We start from the raw sequence: 18,310 nt of genomic DNA, 5'->3' as shown, positions 1-18,310 counted from the left end.
TTTTTAGAGTATTAGAGTAAATATGACCATACAATTGAATAAAAAGGACAAATATATTGAAAAAATATAACAAAGGGCAAATATTTAATCACAATAATTTTTTTTGCTCAGATGTAAGCCTACACATTGCTTCTCGATTAGAGACATAATTTGAGGTTTATAAATTCAATATTCTAGTTCTATTAAAATTACTGAGTTCTAAGTTATTATAATATATATATTATAACTATTTTCTTAAAACAAATATAAAATCTGGATTAAAGCTACACAGTTCGATCAAACTCGTAAATTCTACACCAGCTCCGCCCTATTCTTCTCTATTAACTCGTAAATTCTACACCAGCTCAGCTCCGCCCTGTTCTTCTCATTAGAGATGACAACCCTACGTATGCACATATTCAATTTCATGTATTTGATTAAATTAACCAAGTATGAAGATCACATCACCAAATAAGAACCAATTTTTGTAGCAATAAAATTGAGGTTTAAATGTCTTTTTGTTTCGTGATTGAGAAAAGCACATCCATTATAGTACTAGACTTTCACAATATATAATCAATGTTATCTTGAGAAAAGGTTAATGAAATGACAGTCAGCCAACAACATGTTTGGTTCGATTTCGACTTTAAGGGGAAAGTAGCAAATGAGAGAGACATAATGCTCTCACAAAGTTCCCTTAGTACAATTTTCCTTTTAATGGTTGATGGTAGGTTATTAGGTATCAGTGTTTCTATATTCGCGGTAAAAAAAATTGAACTTTTTTTTTGGGACAATAATTTTTTTAAAATGTGAAAATAGAATTTTCGTTTGTATAGAATAACCATGACAACACTATAGAGGACAAAAACTAAAAGGGAGAAAAGGTATTCAGGAAAAAATTCACACCTTTTGTTAAATGTATAGTAAGCACATAGGAAGAAAATTGAGTTGTAATGACGAGGCATAAGAATTTGTCCTTATGAGATATCACATTATTCTTCGAGTCACTCAAAATATTTATATCGCTTTCTAATATATGATAGATTGTAATTAGAGAATTTTAATAACTTATTTTATTAATGATGATTCGATTTATCATCTCATAATTTTCTTTGTTATTTTCTCTACCCCATTTTTAAGTACATTTTGTTGTAATTATAAAACAAGAATTGTAATAGGCATTGAGAACGTATTGATTACAAGATATGCAAGGTAAAAGGTCTTCTAATTAGTATAATATAATTTATTATATTGTCTTGCCAAAGAAAAAGAATTGGTAATTGAAAGTCAAAAACTAAATTAAAAGATAAGAATCGAATCAAATCGAACATATTTTTTATTTAGTTTAAATAGGAACGTATATCTACAAAATTAAAAATCGCAAGTTCTTGTAATTCATTTAAAAACTAATAAATGAAGTTCTGAACTTTTAACAAAAAAAAAGTATGTCATTCATTTCGACTTACTAGACACCCCTCTCAACAAACATCAAATAAAATGGTAATTTTATTATATTATTTTTGAATATAATAAATTTAATACTTTGAAAAATAACTATGATTAATAGTAAAAATAAATTAAAATTAAATTATAAAGTACCTCTAATTTTTCAAATTAATAATGTGGCCTAATTGTCAATAAAGTGATTGAGAACCCGAGGTATTAAGTTCAAAATTTAATAGAAACAAAAAATCACTAGGTAATTTTTCTCCCATTTGTCATAGCCTTGATGGATAAAGTTACATGGTATCTACTACTAGTAAAAGGTTGAAAGTATCATGTAGAATTAATTGAAATGCACAAAAACTGACCCAAACACCACCACGTAACAAAAAAATGAACGGAGGGAGTATATAAACAGAGAATATTACGTAACAAGTACTACTCCTAAAAGGATAAACAAACCACGGTTAAGTTTTAAGTGTACTTTTGTTAACCATGGTTAAAGACAAAACAGATTTGGAAGCTTTTTTTATACTCTGCATTTTTTTCTTTCTTAAGTTATAAGGCAAAGTGCAATACGTTTTTGTGCTTTCAGTAATATATATACAGTGAGAGTTCCTTCGTCCCTCGGCCACCTGCAAATTCGCAAGCCTTTCGCCGCCTTCTACTACTCCCCAAAATCCTCACTTTGCAATCTTTTTTTACTTCTCTCTCTAAATCTTCTTTATATTTTCAAGAAGTGCAGTTGTTTTTCTTGGAGCTCAAAAACCCAAGTGACTTGGGTTTAGCTGTGAAGTTTTCCACTTTTTCGGAATGCTATGTTGAGCATGTGGACACCCAAATATTGGTGATTTCAAGGAAAAAAAAATGTATCTTTGGGGAAAATACTAGTTCAAGAATAAGATTTTCTTGCAGAAAGTTGGGTGTTTTTTTTTCTTCCCCCCCCCATCTTTTTTGGGTGAGAGCTTTCTACTTTAGTGAACTGATCTTGGAGCTGAGTGTTAATCTTGGTGTGTTTTTGAAGAGGTGGGTTTTATTTTAAATTAACTATTTGTTTGTATTAGTGTATAAATAATTGTGGGTTGTTAATTAATTTAGGAAATCTTGAAGGGTTTTATACTCTAATGATTGAAATTGAATAAAAAGAATTGAACTTTTTAACTCAAAGAAAGCTCAAGTTGGTTGGTGTATTATTTTAAAGTATCTGAATGAAGCATCATTAAACAATTGGGGGGTTTGACTGGTAACTTAATATTATATCTTTACTACTGTTATGGGTTTTATATAATTTTACTGATTAGGACATTTGTTTATGGAAACAGTTTTTGGTTTACAGTATTATATGCTTGAATAAAGTCTACATGTTTGTATTGTTGTTGAAAAAAAAGTGTTACTGGACCAGGTGTGGAAGGGCTCCTAATAATGCTTGAGTGCCCAAACATAGATCAATTCTGAGTAGCAGTTATCGCACTTGTTCATCATGCCTCTCTCTGAGTTCTTGAAAATGGCTATTGGGAAGCTTGAATCTGGCCAGCAGAAGATCTCATCTACCACAAATCTGTCTTCTTTGTGAGTAAAGCTTCTATTTTGCAATTCATGTTTTTAAAAAAATGTTCCCATTTTGCATCTTGTTTATGCTCCTTTATGATTGGAACCCGTTGATTAATAGTTAGCTAGTTATTTGTTGCTATGTTTTGAGAATTTTGCTTGTTTTTTATGCAGTCCTGAGAATGACTTGATTGAGCTTAAATGGCAAAATGGTCAGATTGTGATGCAAGGACAGTCCAGTAGTGCTAAGAAAAGCACTGTTCATAATAATTTTCAGTCGAGTGCCTCGGGGGATCGAGACAAGTACACGGGAAATTCATCAACCTCTAAGATTGGGAAGTTTGGTCTGATGGACACCATGTTGAATGATATGTCATTATCTGTGCCCACTGATGAATTAGATTTGATTCAAGAGGATGAAGGGGTGCCTTGGTTAGGATATCCAGCAGATGACAGTCTGCAACAAGATTATTGTGCTCAACTATTACCTGAAATATCTGGTGTGACGGCAAATGAACAGTCCAGACAGAGTGTATTTGGTTTAATAAATAAGAGAGGTAGTTCTGACAAGATGATTGGGGATTCACATAGTGTTCCTGTTCATAATGCTGTGAATTTTGAGCAAAGAAATACATCAAAGGTGTCTCCCTCTTCCAGATTTAGCCCGTTAAGTTCATTGCCATCTCAGAAAGGTCATGCGTCAATACCTACCCTAGAATCAGGAGTTTCAGATATCTTTAGCAGTAAAAATAGCAATACTCCAATGTCTGTTTTGGGGGATTCAAATCAAAGTAAAGCTTCAGCTGGTGATGTTAAAAGCAATAAAATTCAAAAGCAAAACATGCCTGGAAATAGGTCCAATTTGTTGAACTTCTCGCATTTCTCAAGACCTGCTACATTTGTTAAAGCAGCTAAGCTTCAAAGTAGTACTGGCGGTTCAAATGTCTCAGATTCACCTATCTTAGAAGCAAAGGGAAAAAAAGGAGGAGAAAAAGTGGCAATTGGTGATAATCATGTTAGTGCAGCAGCAACTGAAAACTACTTGACTTCCAAGAAGGATAATGTTCCCCATTATCCAACTAATGGGGTACCTTCCCAACTCGAGTCAAGACCATCTGGAGCTAGCTTTCATGATAGATCATGTCAGGTTGAACAGTCTGATAATGCATTCAGAGATTGTTCAAGTAATAATGACAACACCCGTGATCAATTTACCGGTGCTAAGGCAACCAAGGATATTGCCGATGGTGAGAGAAATGTTGAACATGGGGTTGCTTGCTCATCTGTATGTTCTGGTAGCAGTGCAGAGAGAGGATCAAGTGATCAGCCTCTTAACCTAAAGAGGAAAACCCGAGATAATGAGGAGTCCGAGTGTCGAAGTGAAGTAAGTGTATTATTTAAAGGCCATTAAATTTTAACCATGTTTTGTAGTATGTTACTTCTTTGTCCGGATGTTCAACAGTCTGACAAGGACATATCTTTGTTCAGGATGTTGAAGAAGAATCTGTTGGTATAAAAAAAACGTGTGCTGCTCGAGGAGGTACAGGTTCAAAGAGAAGCCGAGCTGCAGAGGTGCATAATTTATCTGAGCGGGTGAGCAAACCATTACCACATCATCTGTGATTTTTTGCATTTTCTGGTTGTAGATCTTGTTGAGACATTCTGGATCTAAATGCTTTCTTATTCATTTTCTGCAAACAGAGGCGGAGGGATAGGATTAATGAAAAGATGCGTGCATTACAGGAACTAATACCCAACTGCAACAAGGTATGAAAAATCTTGGATAAGTTAAAGTCATGCTGACAAGTTTGATTTCTATCATTATGTCCATTCTTTTTTAAAACCATGTCATCAAGCAATCATCTTTACGAGTCAGTTAAAAACTTGGAAAATGTGATTAATTATTTGAGCTAAATGCATAAAGCTATAATAAGATTTTTCTGATATTATACTGTATATTTCAAGTTCCCTTGGAACTGACATTGTTTGATGAAGTGTTGCTGGTAATCTTAAAATTAGCTATCACCTATAGTTTCTCATTTTCAATCTTTTTGATGGGGTTTCCTTATTGATTGCTAGGCGGATAAAGCTTCAATGCTTGATGAAGCTATTGAATATTTGAAGACACTTCAACTGCAAGTACAGGTTAGATGACGGTTTTCTGTGCTTGTGCATTTTGCTTCTTAAGAACTGGGAATTAAAGTCATAACTACAATTGCTAACTGCCTCATCCCATTTGTTTATTTTGCAGATAATGTCTATGGGAACAGGGTTTTGCGTCCCGCCAATGATGTTCCCTACAGGAGTGCAGCACATGCATGGAGCCCAGATGCCACATTTCGCCCCAATGAGTTTAGGTATGGGTATGGGGATGGGGATGGGGATGGGATTTGGGATGGGTATGCTTGAGATGAATGGTAGATCTTCTGGCTACCCCATGTATCCAATGCCCTCTGTGCAAGGAGGGCATTTTCCCTCACCTCCTATTCCTGCTTCCACCGCTTATCCAGGAATAGCTGTATCTAATCGTCACGCCTATGCACATCCTGGTCAAGGACTTCCAATGTCAATTCCTCGAGCATCTCTAGGTCCTTTGGCAGGGCAACCATCAACTGGTGCTGCTGTTCCTATGAATGTTGCAAGGGCAGGAGTTCCAGTGGAGATACGGAGTGCACCACCAAATTTGGATTCCAAAACTCCAGTACACAAGAACTCACAGATAGTCCAAAATGCTGAAGCTAGCCGCCCACAGAATCAGACATGCAGTCAGGTGTGTGTTTTTATCAAAGAGTTGTGATTTTCTATCTATTGAACAGGAGATCAGGAAAAAGAAGATAAAGAGAAAGAAATGAATGATAGTTAGAGATATTACAATTGCTTTTCTACTGCTTGAAGTAGTTTCTATTTTTTATTTTGTGGTTCTGTTTATAAAGATGGCAAGAGTTCGATGGGATCCTAGGCTAATTCAACAAAGAAAAGATCATTCTAAATGAGAAGATTGGTTTCTATAACAGTTTATTTTTTCTTCATAGGCTGATACTCGTAAATGTAGTAGTCATGGTATAATTAAGGGGTATCAGCATTTGGAACTTTAATTTGAGACCACCATGTGATACTCTATACATATTTAAATAGATAAGAAACTTGAAAACAATTTCAAGAAAATGGTTAAATACTGTCCAGACTATATTGCACCAAGGGAGAAATCACCTAGCGTTTTTTGTCTCCTCATCTGCTTATGGCTTGGTGGATATAGTTATCCAATATCCTTTGCTGGTGGGTAAGCAGGTACCAGATATAATATCAAGGTGCAAACAAAGCTGTCTCAAATAGAAATTCTAACTTCATCTGGATCATTTTGAGATAATTGGTATCTCGTGAATCTGGCTTATTTTCTTTCTTCTTCTGTTTCTTAAGCTGAGGGCCAATTACTAATACTGTAAAGTTCTGCTCCTGTATTATCTCGGGTCAAGTGTAAATTGGTCTAACATAATCATTGCTTGCAGTCATATCAGTATGGTTTGCTTTCAGTTCATGGTGTAGTCCTTCTTGTTGTCAGATAACATCAGTGCTGTATCATCTTAATAAGTTGTATTTCCTGCTATACCAGGTACAAGCAACAAATGAAGTACTGGAAAAATCAGCACAAAAAAATGACCAACTCCCAGATGCTATTGATAGTGCAGCGAATAGGTTGACCAACTGAACAAATGTGCCTGGAAATGAAGCTGGTGAGTTTGTATTAGAAAAGAATAACTTCATTCATTATGCTAAGATGTAGTTCTTCCCTATTATATTGTGAATCTCTGCCAAAACAAACACCCTTTGTTGTACATATGGTCCTTCCTTTTGTCTACATGACCTGGAAGATAATTGAGTATTTCACTGAATGCAGGTCCCAGTTTGTAGACACAACTGTAGGTTCTGATCAAATGTCGGTTTGGTTCCATCCAAGGGAAGAAGTCATTTTCTCGTTTAGTGGAAGGTAGCCCTTTAAACTCCAACCGATGTGCAGTTCTGAGAATTTATTGTTACCGGAGATGCTGTTAGAGTTTCAGAATGAAAGTTGGTTTTGCAACAGACATCAGAATGTAGACAAATGCATGCACAGTTTTTGGTAATGTAAAGAGACCATAATTTTCTCCTTCCAATGTAAACATCAAAGATATGTAAAAGCAGGGAGTGGACTTCTTCCTGGCATCTTAACAGTGTATTGTGTATCAGAAATCAACGTTCTTCAAATAATAAAATAGCGCAAGCATTTCTCTTATATTCACCTGTACTTTCAATATCCATGTGAGCCTACTCTTTCTCTTGAGACCATTTTGCAACCTCATTTTTGGTAATTTTCTCCATGCATGAATATAAAGACTGAAACCATCAAGTTCAAATTCTGGCTCCCTTCAACTTGTCAACAAATTTTGTTCCTATTTGCTTAGGCTAAGGTTAAAAGAAGGCTTTTACTGGGAGAAGGGAAAACAAAATGATTCTTTTCAGCTTTGCCTTGATGGGTAGAGTTACCTTGTTATATGCCATTGTTATGAAAAGAAGAAAAAAATCATGCTGAGTTGCTTTTATCATCCTGTTAATGTTCTTGATTCTCTCTATAACAGCTACAAAGAAAAAGATAGGAAAAAAGGAGTTATTGCAGCTGTAGTTGAACTTGACACAAGCCTTAAAAGTGGGTTAGTATAAGATTTAGAAACTTGAAAGTCGCTAATGAGAAGAAAGTGTAAAGAAGCAGTCTTTTTCACGTCATTAATCCAGCTTGATAGTGAATTTATTGCACATGTAGCTTCATGCCCCAGTTTTGAGTCCATTAATTTCCTGTGATGAGAATTGTGTTGTGCATAGCATCCTTTTTAAGGATGAGACGTGTGTGTCTCCTCATCACTTCTTTTCTACTTTTATATATGCTGGATCCTCAATGAATATATACTTTTTGTTTCAAAAAAATGGATACCACATTTATATTGGATGTGCAAACAGTTCCACATTAATATGACCGACTAAATAAGTAGTCAGATTTTTTAACCCTAACAAGCAACAATAAAAAGGATTTGCAGCAAGAACAAGCAAGCCTACATGTAGAAAATATGACACTTTATGTACATCATCATCATCATCCAATCAATTGAATAGGTTTCTCCACAAACTCACAAACTGAATCAAAAGTCACATATGACTAGAAAGCACAACTATACAATACCTATGACAAACACTAGAATCATACGACATCCCGAACAGAGCAACCAATATATCTGACCCAAAAAAAAGGTTTAAGAAAAAAAGGAAAAATAAAGATCACACAACTAATAAAACAACTCACTTATGATCATTGTAATGTTTCTTCCCTTTATCTTATTTGGTTTTAACTTCATTCTTTGTATCAGATTTAGAGCCGGGAGACTTCCCAATGATTGCTTTCTTAGCCTTCACAAGAGACTGCTTCACCTTGGACATAAGGTTATTTGACTGCTTTGTCTTTACTGGTACTTCTTCTGTAGTTTTCTTGTCTTCACTATCTTTAGGAGCTTCTGTTTTTGCCGTCTCCTCAACTTCTTTCTCACCTTCAGCAGTCTTCAGATCTTTTGTCTCTGTCTCCAACTTCTGAGCCTCTTCAACTGATGGTTCAGCAGTAGCATTCTCATCCACTTTCTTCTCAACTTCTGCAGCTTCCTTGGCTTCAATTGTAGGAATTGTGACATCCTTTGAGCTCCCATTATCAGCAATTGGTTCAATGTCTCTGGAAGCAATCACCACTTCTGGAGCCTTTTCAGCAACTTCAGATCTTTCAACTCCCTTTGCGTCTGGTGCAGCTAATTCTTCAGTTGCAACACTCTTCTCCACCTTCTCATCTTGACCAACAGTTTTCACATCCTTTTTTTCTCTTTCAACATTTTCCACCTCTTCTTTTGGTGGTGCTTCAGTAATTGTAGCCTCTGGAACCAATTCCTTTTCTTTCTCCTCAGTGACAACATTGTCTGCAGCAACTTCTGTAGGACTTTCCTCGTCCATTTTCTGCATTAGTGTTTCTAAACTAATTGAGGTTACTTGATTTGAGCTCTCTGGAACAACAGGTTCCTCTTTTGGGGACTCTTCTGCCTTATCGACTGGAATCACTTCTTCATTTCCGGTAACAGCCTCAGCAGCTTCTTGCTCAATCTTTTCAGTAGCTTCCAGTAGCTTTTCCTCTGCAATGGGAGCTGGTTCTGAAGCTTCTTCCTTAGGTTCTGCTTTTGGAACTTCTGCCTCTAAAACTTTTTGCGGTTCACTGGCCTCTAAATCTACTTGCTCCTTCTTGTCCTCAACAGCCTCAATTGGTGTTTCCACAATGTCAACTGTTGCTGGCTGCTGCTCAGGCTTTTCCTCGACAGGTTCTATTTTGGATTCTTTGTCAAAAGTTTCAACATTTCCAGCCTCTGTGTGGACCTCTGGTTCACTTTTGGTAATAGCAGCAACTTGATCAGGAATAATCTGAGCTTCTGGCTCAGGGGGAGATTCCTTGGTTAGTTCAGGAATATCTTTGCTAGTGACATCCAATGCAGGTGTCTCATCTTGTTTCTTAACTTCTTCGACAGTAGGAGGCTCAATTTCCTTGTCTGCTGTCTTTTCTTCTGATTCTGTTGAAGTAGCAGGTATGCTTGGCAATTCCTCAGCTTTTGGCTTCTCTTCATCGTGAGTTGTGGCTGGTGGAGAAGGTGGTTCATCAACTTCTTTTACCTCTTCAACTGTTGGGGGCAATGGTTCATCAGCTATTGGCTTCTCTTCCTCGATGCTTTTCTTTACCTCTTCAATTATAGTTGCTGGAGGTTCCTCAATTGTTGGCTTCTCTTCTTCATCAGCTTTCTTTAATTCAACTATTATTGGAGCTGGTTCATCAGCTTTAGGCTTCACTTCCTCATCAGCTTTCTGTACTTCTTCCACTATTGTTGGAGCTGGTTCATCAGCTTCAGGCTTCTCTTCCTCATCACTTTTGTTTACCTCTGCGATTATGGCTGGTGGTGGTTCCTCTATCGTTGGCTGCTCATCAACTATCTTTACTTCTTCGGCTATTGTTGGAATTGGTTCATCAGCTTTAGGCTTCTCTTCATCATCACTCTTCTTTACCTCTTCAATGATAGTTACTGGTGGTTCTTCTGTTGTCGGTTTCTCTTCCTCATCAGCTTTCTTTACTTCTTCAACTATATTAGGAACTAGTTCATCAGCAATAGGCTTTTGCTCCTCCACAGCTTTCTTTACCTCTTCAATTTCCAGGACCTGTGGCTCATCAACTTTTTGCTTCTCTTCTTCATCAGTGCTCTTTAGTTCTTCTTCTATGATTGCTGAAGGTGGTGCATCTACTGTTGACTTCTCTACCTCATCAACTATCGTTGGGGCTGCTTCGTCCGCAATTGGCTTCTCATCTTTCGTCACTTCTTCAGTTATCACTTGGGATGATTCCTCTGCATTTGGCTTCTCCCCGTCATTAACTTTCTCGGAGTCTGGTTCCACTGATTTTGGCTTTTGCTCCTCCTTATTCTTCTCTGGCTCTTCAATCACTGTTGATTCCCTTTGTGGGGAATCTTCTTCTTTTGGTTTTACTTCATTCTCCTTGGTAAGGGGAACATTCTCTCCTTCCATAGTCTTAACCTCTTCAGGCACTTCCTTCTCAGCTTGCTGCAGCAAACATGATGAAGCAATGAGAATAGAAGAAACTAGAAGGGGAAAAAAAGGGCACTGACAATAGGAATAAAATCCTTGGACATTAAGCTTTCAGTTTGTGTGTGTGGTAAGGTCACTATCAGTTTCATTGAAGAAACTTAATGTAACTGAGTTTTGGTAACATAAATCTGAACTAGTTAAAAAGAGGACAAATTTAGGGAAACACATGGTAATTTCCTCATCAGTCACAAGTCACAAAAAAGATTGATACTGACAAAAAGCACCCTTGGCTCTTTCTTTGGTGAACTCAGCATATAATACTATCTATACTAACTTTTGTCACATTCAAGCTACTTCCTAGGTCAAAAGGATACTGAAATTAAAAGCCCAGAACATCAACACAAAAGCAAGATTCCAGCATAGCTATCAAACATTTCATTTCAATTCTACAGTTATGATGATCATGAATAAAAACTACTACAGAGTAATTTCATCATCTTCCTTTGAAAAAACTCCCTAGTTTTCTGTTCTGAAGACAAGTAAAATTCACTTGTGAACACTAAAGTTCTCTCTTTTTACTTGCTTACAGATAGCAGCAACCAATAAGGCTCAAAGATCAAATCTGTTCTGTGCTAGAAAAAATTAGAGATCAAAATTTACAACATAAAATCTAGAATTTACTCTCTGCTAATAAAACTCAACACATAGCAATAGCTCATGATAAAGCAGAACAAAGGATATATATGTTGCAAAACTCTTATGCAAAAAAAGTACCTAAAAGTAACAAAACACATATATATATCTGCTAAAAAATAATAAGCAAGAAGAGAATTCAGAAGAATCTTACCTCAGAGACAGTAGTTGGATGATCTGATGAAACAGTATCAGTAGCCATGTATAGAGATTGATGATGAAGAATTGAAAGAAATGATCCTTCTTAAACTGATTGAGTAGATTTTTAAAGAGAAAGGAAAAAGAATGATATGGTTGGCGATAGCCCAAAAAAAAAAAAGGCTTTCAAAGCAAATACACAAAGTAAGTAAGTAGAGAAAACCACACTCTCTCACAGTCTTGTAACCCCACAGGCCACAGCCAGCCCTTTTGAAAAGTAAGAAACAGGGTGGACTGATGTTCACATGATGAATGATCTGTCACTCACTTGGTGGAATTTCTTTTTAAGTTTTAACTAATCCTATAAATTTTTAATTCACTAATTAATACTAATTATGATGGAAAGACCAACTTTACAATTTGAATATAAACAAAAAATAAAGTATTTAAATAACTAGGCGAAAAAGGAATATAAATTATGTTGTGAAAATATGAAGAGGATTGTGTTGTCAAGAATTGGATTGGCATGGTATGGGACCATTAGTTTTAACAGCCTAATATTACTAATAATTTGGGAAACAGTTGTCTATTTTGTCCACTTACTGAGAGTTGCAATTTGAAATTTCAAAGATACTTTTCTGGCTTTGGCCCCATTTATTTTTCAGTGAGGCTAACTTCTCTTCACTAAAAGAAAATTATTTTTGGGCATAGGTCCATGGATGGTGTCTAGTTGGTTTTATATGTATGTTTGTAATGGAAAAAAAATAATGTAATTGTGTACTATTAAGAGGAGGTCCATGTCATGTTTGAGGTTTTAAAAAGTTTCTTATGATTACATAAATCTCTCATTATAAATAAATGCTCTTTAAGGACATTCCTAGACAATAGAGAAACTAATAATATTACATCTTCTAATCTTGTATTTTTTACAAGAATCTTTCCTATTCATATAAGTAGATGTAGATCCAGAATTTAGGGCAATGAAGCACCTTTAGTGCAAAAGTTTGATGCATGACTCTTGAAAGATATAACGATATTAAAGTACAAACTTCAATGTTATCGAATATTATTAATTTAATATCAATATAATAAAAGTATATCATCCGCTAGTGTTTGAACTCCATATGTTTTCATCGTTGCTTACATTTGCAAATACTTCCTTTCTCAATGCATGAGTAAAATCTGTATCAGTCATAAAAAGAAGCTTTATGGTTAGAGTTTTGATTGGAGGTTCAACTTTGACTGTTCTCTATCCTCAGTTTGTAGTTATTATGAATCTTGAAAACATTAATTAATTGTTGGATTATGTACTTTTATTAGTTTAAAAGTAACTAAAAAAGAAGTTAGAAATGACTTGCAGTAGGGTAGTCAATCTAATAGTTCAAGCAGAACGGTAGACAGATAAAATAGGTGAGGATAGTATAATTATAGCAAATGGTTGGTATGGTACCTGCTAGAGGTGTTTCGACAAAAATATTGAGCCCGTTACGTTGATAGATATTGACAGGGTTTTGACAAATATATCCCTTCTTGATATTTTAAGTTTAAAATTGATTTGATAAATCCAAGCTAAATTGAATTATAGATTAATTTAAATATTCAAAAATTATATAACAATTTTATTTTCTTATATTAATATGATGCAAAAATGTCAAGTCGAACTCCACATAATCTGAATATTTAAAAGCTAAAAAAGTCACATATATTGCGATCAAGTTGGGCACATCCAATTATCCTTATCAGTGAGCTGGAATTTGGTGGACTTATTTTATATATCTTTTTATAAGTAGGCCGATGTATTTGGTATGTCAAAAAATAATTTAGGGATATAATATTTGATGACAAAAGGTATTTACAATTATCATCACTATTATTTCAATTCTTACTTCATACCACTGCTCTCAGCAACACTTTAGCCACTATCATCAACGCAAAAATAAACAAAAATAAAAATTAACAAAAATGCTATCTTAGTTGTTATTTTCCGTCTCGCTTTATAGTCACAAGTACTATGAAAAGAAGTATTAATTTTTCACTGTGAATTCTGATATACAATTTTTAAGTTTTTTGAAACAATTTTAAAACTACTTAAAATATAAAAGTTATAATAATCAACTATTCAAAACATTTGATATTTATAGGCATATGAAAAAATTGCCATACTGATTTCACTCTCCAAATAGTAATTGTGGCATTTTTGGAACAGAGGTAGAATAACGTTCAGCTAAGGTGATTGTGGTGTGTGGGGGATGTCCTTCAATTCATCACTATATTTTTGTTTAGACAAGAACACTGATTTATATAAGTTGATCATGCATCGCAATGAGGTTCTAGGTACCACACGACCATACCATTTGAACAGTATTACATTGGAGAGACATGATCGAGCTTTGTCAATAGCTTTGGCTGATTGGTTTTTCTGAGTTTAGTTCAATAACTAGAATAAGTATATTTTTACAGGCTTGTACGTAGATCCTCCCCCCTTTTTCCTTCCATGTGATTATTATATTTACCAAGGAAACAGCAGAAAGTCATGTACCCAATAAGACCAGAAGCACTATAAGTTTATCGTCATGTTAACAAGTTTAACTAAAGACTAGCTACTAAATAGAATCCCGAACCTCAAACTGATGCTTAACCTCTCAATGTTCCTGACACCGACATTCCCTCAGGCAAAAGTTGCAATTAGGAGGAGGAACATAATAAAGACAAGAGCATTCAAGAGGCATAATCATAATAGGAAATAGAAACACCCCAGTTGCTCTGGCTCTAGACTAACCAGAGTTGCAATTCTCTTATCTTAAACTTAATGAACAAGAAAAAAATATTTGATTAAGGTTTGGGGTAGGGGCCGCGCGAACGCAGGCCCCCACAGCAACAAATTATGACGTAGGCTCGACCGCTTGGGCCGACCTTAGGCAGGCACCCCTCCAAAGTGCAATGGAGGTCACAAGCCTAGGCCATAGGTCTTATTGATCGTCCATTGACCCCGTCCAGGTAAGTATGTTCCCCAGTTAGCTCAGCCCATTACTAATACTACCTGTTTTTGCTACACTTTACTCTTAGATGCAGATGTGGGAGAATTACTCAAAATGGCATAACTCTCCTAACCTTTTCTGTTTGGAAATAGAGAAGGAAAATTAACAAAGCCTATATTCAATTCTCTTTGAATATAACATGAAATATGAAAGGATGAACTTCTTTTGATTATAAAATTGTGCTTCAACAACTAAATCAATTACACATGGAAAGAGAGCCTCACATATAATCCTTGAATTTTGTTGATTTAAACATTGAGAATTCAAATGGAATTGTTGCCACCTCTCTGCTTAACTTACTGAATGGTTTTGGCAAAAACACAGCAACTAAGTTCTCTGAGTAATTTTGATCAAGTAAGTTCTCCGAGTAATTATGACATAAAAGTGGCAGCAAAACGGCACCCCATTGATTATAATTGTAAGGTTCATTTAAAGAGGCATTAACATAGTTCCATGTGAGTTGCAACACAAAGAGTTCTATACATACGAACCACATGATATTCATCGTTCTCATGCACATTAACATGGACAGAGGATGTATAAACAAGGCTGAACATAAAAGCTGTAGAATAGGCCATTGAAGGTTGAAAGGAAGAATCATTTTTCCGCTCTACAGAGATACAAGCAAAATAAGTGTCTTGCTCTTCTTTCCCAACAAGGATTGAAGCATACAACAGAAGAGCTGACAAAGGCCGAATTTCGTGAGATATTGGGGATGCTATAATGACTTCGAACATTGTAATACACAAGCTCATATTCAGAATCCAACAAAGAACAAGATATATACAAGAAGCATCAAAATCAAGTTAAAAAACAACAGCTATCTGGAGAAACAATTGAAATAATATATTCTTGTGCCTTTGATCAAAATCACAGTTAACTCTCATTGCACATTCTTACAGTTTACGCAAACATACATCCTGACACTCGATAAGCAGGTTACCATGTTTATAGTGATGGTTATAACCCTAGTTTACCCCTACCCCAAAACATTATCTTACCCTTCCATTTCTTCTTCCACCACCACTCAATAAGCAAGATACCACACTTATAGTGAAAGTTATTCACACATCGCCTTAAATTGAATGACAAGAATATACATATGCACGGTTACAGGATTTTTCTTTGTCTCTGGAAAACACTATATAAATGTGAAAGATTCTACTATGAATGGTAACAGTAGCTAGACAAGTACCTTGCTTTCAAGGAGAGCTTAATCCTGTCTCTCTTTCTTCTTTTCTTTTAGCTGTTCAACCATTTTCTTCATCTCATCATTTAGCTGAAAGAACATCAATAAAAAAAATATGCAAACTAATAAAGAATGAAGAACAACATTCAAAGCTAACTCTTCCAATTTCACACAAACAAATATATAGAGAATTCTTTCCGGCATTTCCTTTACAATTCAGACAACCCATTTAACACCAAATTTCTCCTCTTTCCCATCATTGGGAATTTCTCAAATCTTCAATAGGAGGTAGAAATTTATAACATCAACGGTTAACTTTACTTCAAAATAGTAGAAAAATTTCTATTCGTCCCACATCGGCGACACACTGAGGGTGAGAATACTACTTAATCAAGTGAGGTGAGAAGTACGGGCACGACCTTACTTGAACAGGATCTGTTCTATAGGCTCGTACCACTGTATCCTTGATTTCTAAGGAGACAGGAAACCAAGTCTGGTGGATGAATCATGGCCATTAGACTAGAGCGTGATTAACAGCACCCATGGCCGTTGTGGTCATGGCGCAGTAGATGATCGTTCTCAGCTCCAATAATGGTGCCTGAGATGGTCTAATGGCTGTCTGACAGACTCTTCAAAACCTTTTTTTTGCTGTTTTGGCGTTACCCAGCTCTGGATTTTGAAGCTAAGCAAGGCTCCCATGGCTTCCGAGCTCAGAGCTGCGATAATCCGCTAGAAATCTTTTCTTACAGCTGAACCTATGGAATTTCAAATCTTTCCTTCTCCTTTTAGTTTTCCTGAATTCAAAGAATCAACTTTGCTTTACCATATTTGTTCTTGCCTTTTTTTTTTTTTTTTTTCAAATGTTCTAAGGAGTCATCATTAGACCCACGTGGAAGGTTCATGTGTATCATAATTAATTTTGGGAAAAGTGTATAAGTCAATTTTATTATTTGAAATTGATATACATTTCTCTTATAAAATTGATTTATATATATTTTTATACTTATAAAGGGATTCATATATATCTTTTTTATATAAATGAAAAAAAAATTATTTTATTTTTTTCTAAATTCATATAGGGTAAATATGAATGGTCTAGCAAACTTTTGGGGTATATTTGATTTTTTGACAAAAATTATTTGACTTCTTTGATTATTATTATTTGAATTTTTTTATTTTTTCTTTTATCTTTAGTCTAAAAGTAAAAAAAATAAAAAATGAAAGAAGTGTGAATGGAAAAGGAGAAATAAATATTTGACTTTTTTGTGACTACATGGTAATTTAATTTTTATATTTGTAAAAATCTTTAGGGCATATATAATAAATTTTACAAGAAAATTAGTGAAAATAATAAATTTAAATTAATAAATTCCCCATTTAGTGTGCCAACCACTTTTACCGCTAAATTAAAAAAACCATTAAAGGGAAATCGCTTAATATCAAGAATGATTGTCTCACTACAAGTGTATTGATCTTCCAGATCCCACAATTGCAACTTTACTATTTCTTCAGCGTGAAAAGTAATCACGCAGAATGACAGGACGTTTTCCTTTTCTATGAGATCCATCCGAGCACGTTGGCAACAATATCTCTCTCCCGGATGTGATACCACATCAAATTCTTCCTTTTTTATGTCAAATACTATCACATACACTCCGCAACACGTTACAGGACTATCATTAGCGGGATGCAGTTCCTCAGCCATCCAATAAATAGCATCTGTTTTCACAATAGGAGCAGGGCAAATTGCCATAGGAAATACTATAAAATTAAGCTTTTTCCAAAATCCAGCTCATACTAAACCTAAGTAAAATGAACTCTTGTTTCGTTGTTCCCAAATATCTTCCCCCAATGCCGTAATATTCCTTGTAGACTGGATGGAAATAGAGTGCAATAATAGTAGTATGTGGGATGTGAAAGCTATGTTGTACTCCAGTGATAGGGTTGAAGATTACATGCCTCATTTTCGAGTCGTAATATATAACTAGGAGCAAACCATGATACGAAAAGATATCACTAAAACAACAATTCATTAATTTACAAGTGCAACTACGTCTGAATTTTTTCTTCCTTCTAAAAATCCCCCGACTCTTTTTATACCAATCATCGATAAACACTATTTTCATGTCCCACTCTGTTTTATCGAATTGGTCGACAATAATGGTAGGGACTGCACTGCAGCACCGGCAGGCTGGCAACGGGACCGGAACCGGAACGGAACCGGGCACCACGGAACCGAACCGAACCGGAACCGGGACGGACCGGAACCGGTAATTCCGGGAAAAAAATCGTGTACCCGTCCCGGACCGGTAACGGACCGGTACCGGACCGGACCGGACCGGCAACCGGGACTACTGTTACTTATAATTAAAAAAAAAAATTATTAAAATTAAAAAATTAGGAACATTACACAAATAATATTAAAACTCTTATAATTTTATTAGAAGCAAAATTTTTTATACTTTTAAAGTTTTAAATACAAACTTTCAAACTTTAAAAGTATAAAAGTTTAAATTTCACAATTTAAAACTTTGAAATTTTAAATTCAAACTTTAAAACTATAAATCAATAAAAGTTTAAATTTCACACTTTAAAAGTTTGAAAATTTAAATTTAAGTTTCAAACTTTAAAACTATAA

At 35.2% G+C, this 18,310-nt stretch overlaps 2 protein-coding genes and 1 long non-coding RNA gene across 4 annotated transcripts; 1 reads left to right on the top strand and 2 right to left on the bottom strand.

Annotated features, from left to right (window-relative positions):
- Nucleotides 1-1,973: 1,973 nt before the first annotated feature.
- On the top strand, nucleotides 1,974-7,240 carry LOC102604891 (transcription factor PIF3-like). 2 transcript variants are annotated; one of them, XM_006358457.2, is made up of 9 exons: nucleotides 1,974-2,448; nucleotides 2,825-2,991; nucleotides 3,145-4,354; nucleotides 4,459-4,563; nucleotides 4,672-4,737; nucleotides 5,050-5,115; nucleotides 5,222-5,740; nucleotides 6,581-6,701; nucleotides 6,866-7,240. In XM_006358457.2, the coding sequence occupies exons 2-8, from the start codon at nucleotides 2,903-2,905 to the stop codon at nucleotides 6,674-6,676; spliced, it is 2,151 nt and encodes a 716-aa protein (XP_006358519.1). In that variant the 5' UTR covers nucleotides 1,974-2,448; nucleotides 2,825-2,902; the 3' UTR covers nucleotides 6,677-6,701; nucleotides 6,866-7,240. The 2 variants fall into 2 exon arrangements, with proteins under 2 accessions (XP_006358519.1, XP_015169448.1); XM_015313962.1 differs by having other exon boundaries at nucleotides 2,811-2,991; nucleotides 6,866-7,062.
- Nucleotides 7,241-8,056: 816 nt separating this feature from the next.
- On the bottom strand, nucleotides 8,057-11,628 carry LOC102604558 (fibrous sheath CABYR-binding protein). The gene is made up of 2 exons (XM_006358456.2): nucleotides 11,462-11,628; nucleotides 8,057-10,629 (listed from the first exon to the last, which is right to left on the bottom strand). The coding sequence occupies exons 1-2, from the start codon at nucleotides 11,507-11,509 to the stop codon at nucleotides 8,332-8,334; spliced, it is 2,346 nt and encodes a 781-aa protein (XP_006358518.1). The 5' UTR covers nucleotides 11,510-11,628; the 3' UTR covers nucleotides 8,057-8,331.
- Nucleotides 11,629-14,347: 2,719 nt separating this feature from the next.
- LOC107062843 (uncharacterized) lies at nucleotides 14,348-16,518 on the bottom strand. Its single transcript, XR_001474896.1, has 2 exons — nucleotides 15,679-16,518; nucleotides 14,348-15,165 (listed from the first exon to the last, which is right to left on the bottom strand). It is a non-coding gene; the product is annotated as an uncharacterized lncRNA (long non-coding RNA).
- Between the last annotated feature and the right edge of the window lie 1,792 nt (nucleotides 16,519-18,310).

This window comes from Solanum tuberosum, unplaced genomic scaffold (genome assembly GCF_000226075.1).
Source record: "Solanum tuberosum cultivar DM 1-3 516 R44 unplaced genomic scaffold, SolTub_3.0 scf00277, whole genome shotgun sequence".
Lineage (NCBI taxonomy): Eukaryota > Viridiplantae > Streptophyta > Magnoliopsida > Solanales > Solanaceae > Solanum > Solanum tuberosum.
This window is presented reverse-complemented; position numbering and strand designations above follow the sequence as displayed.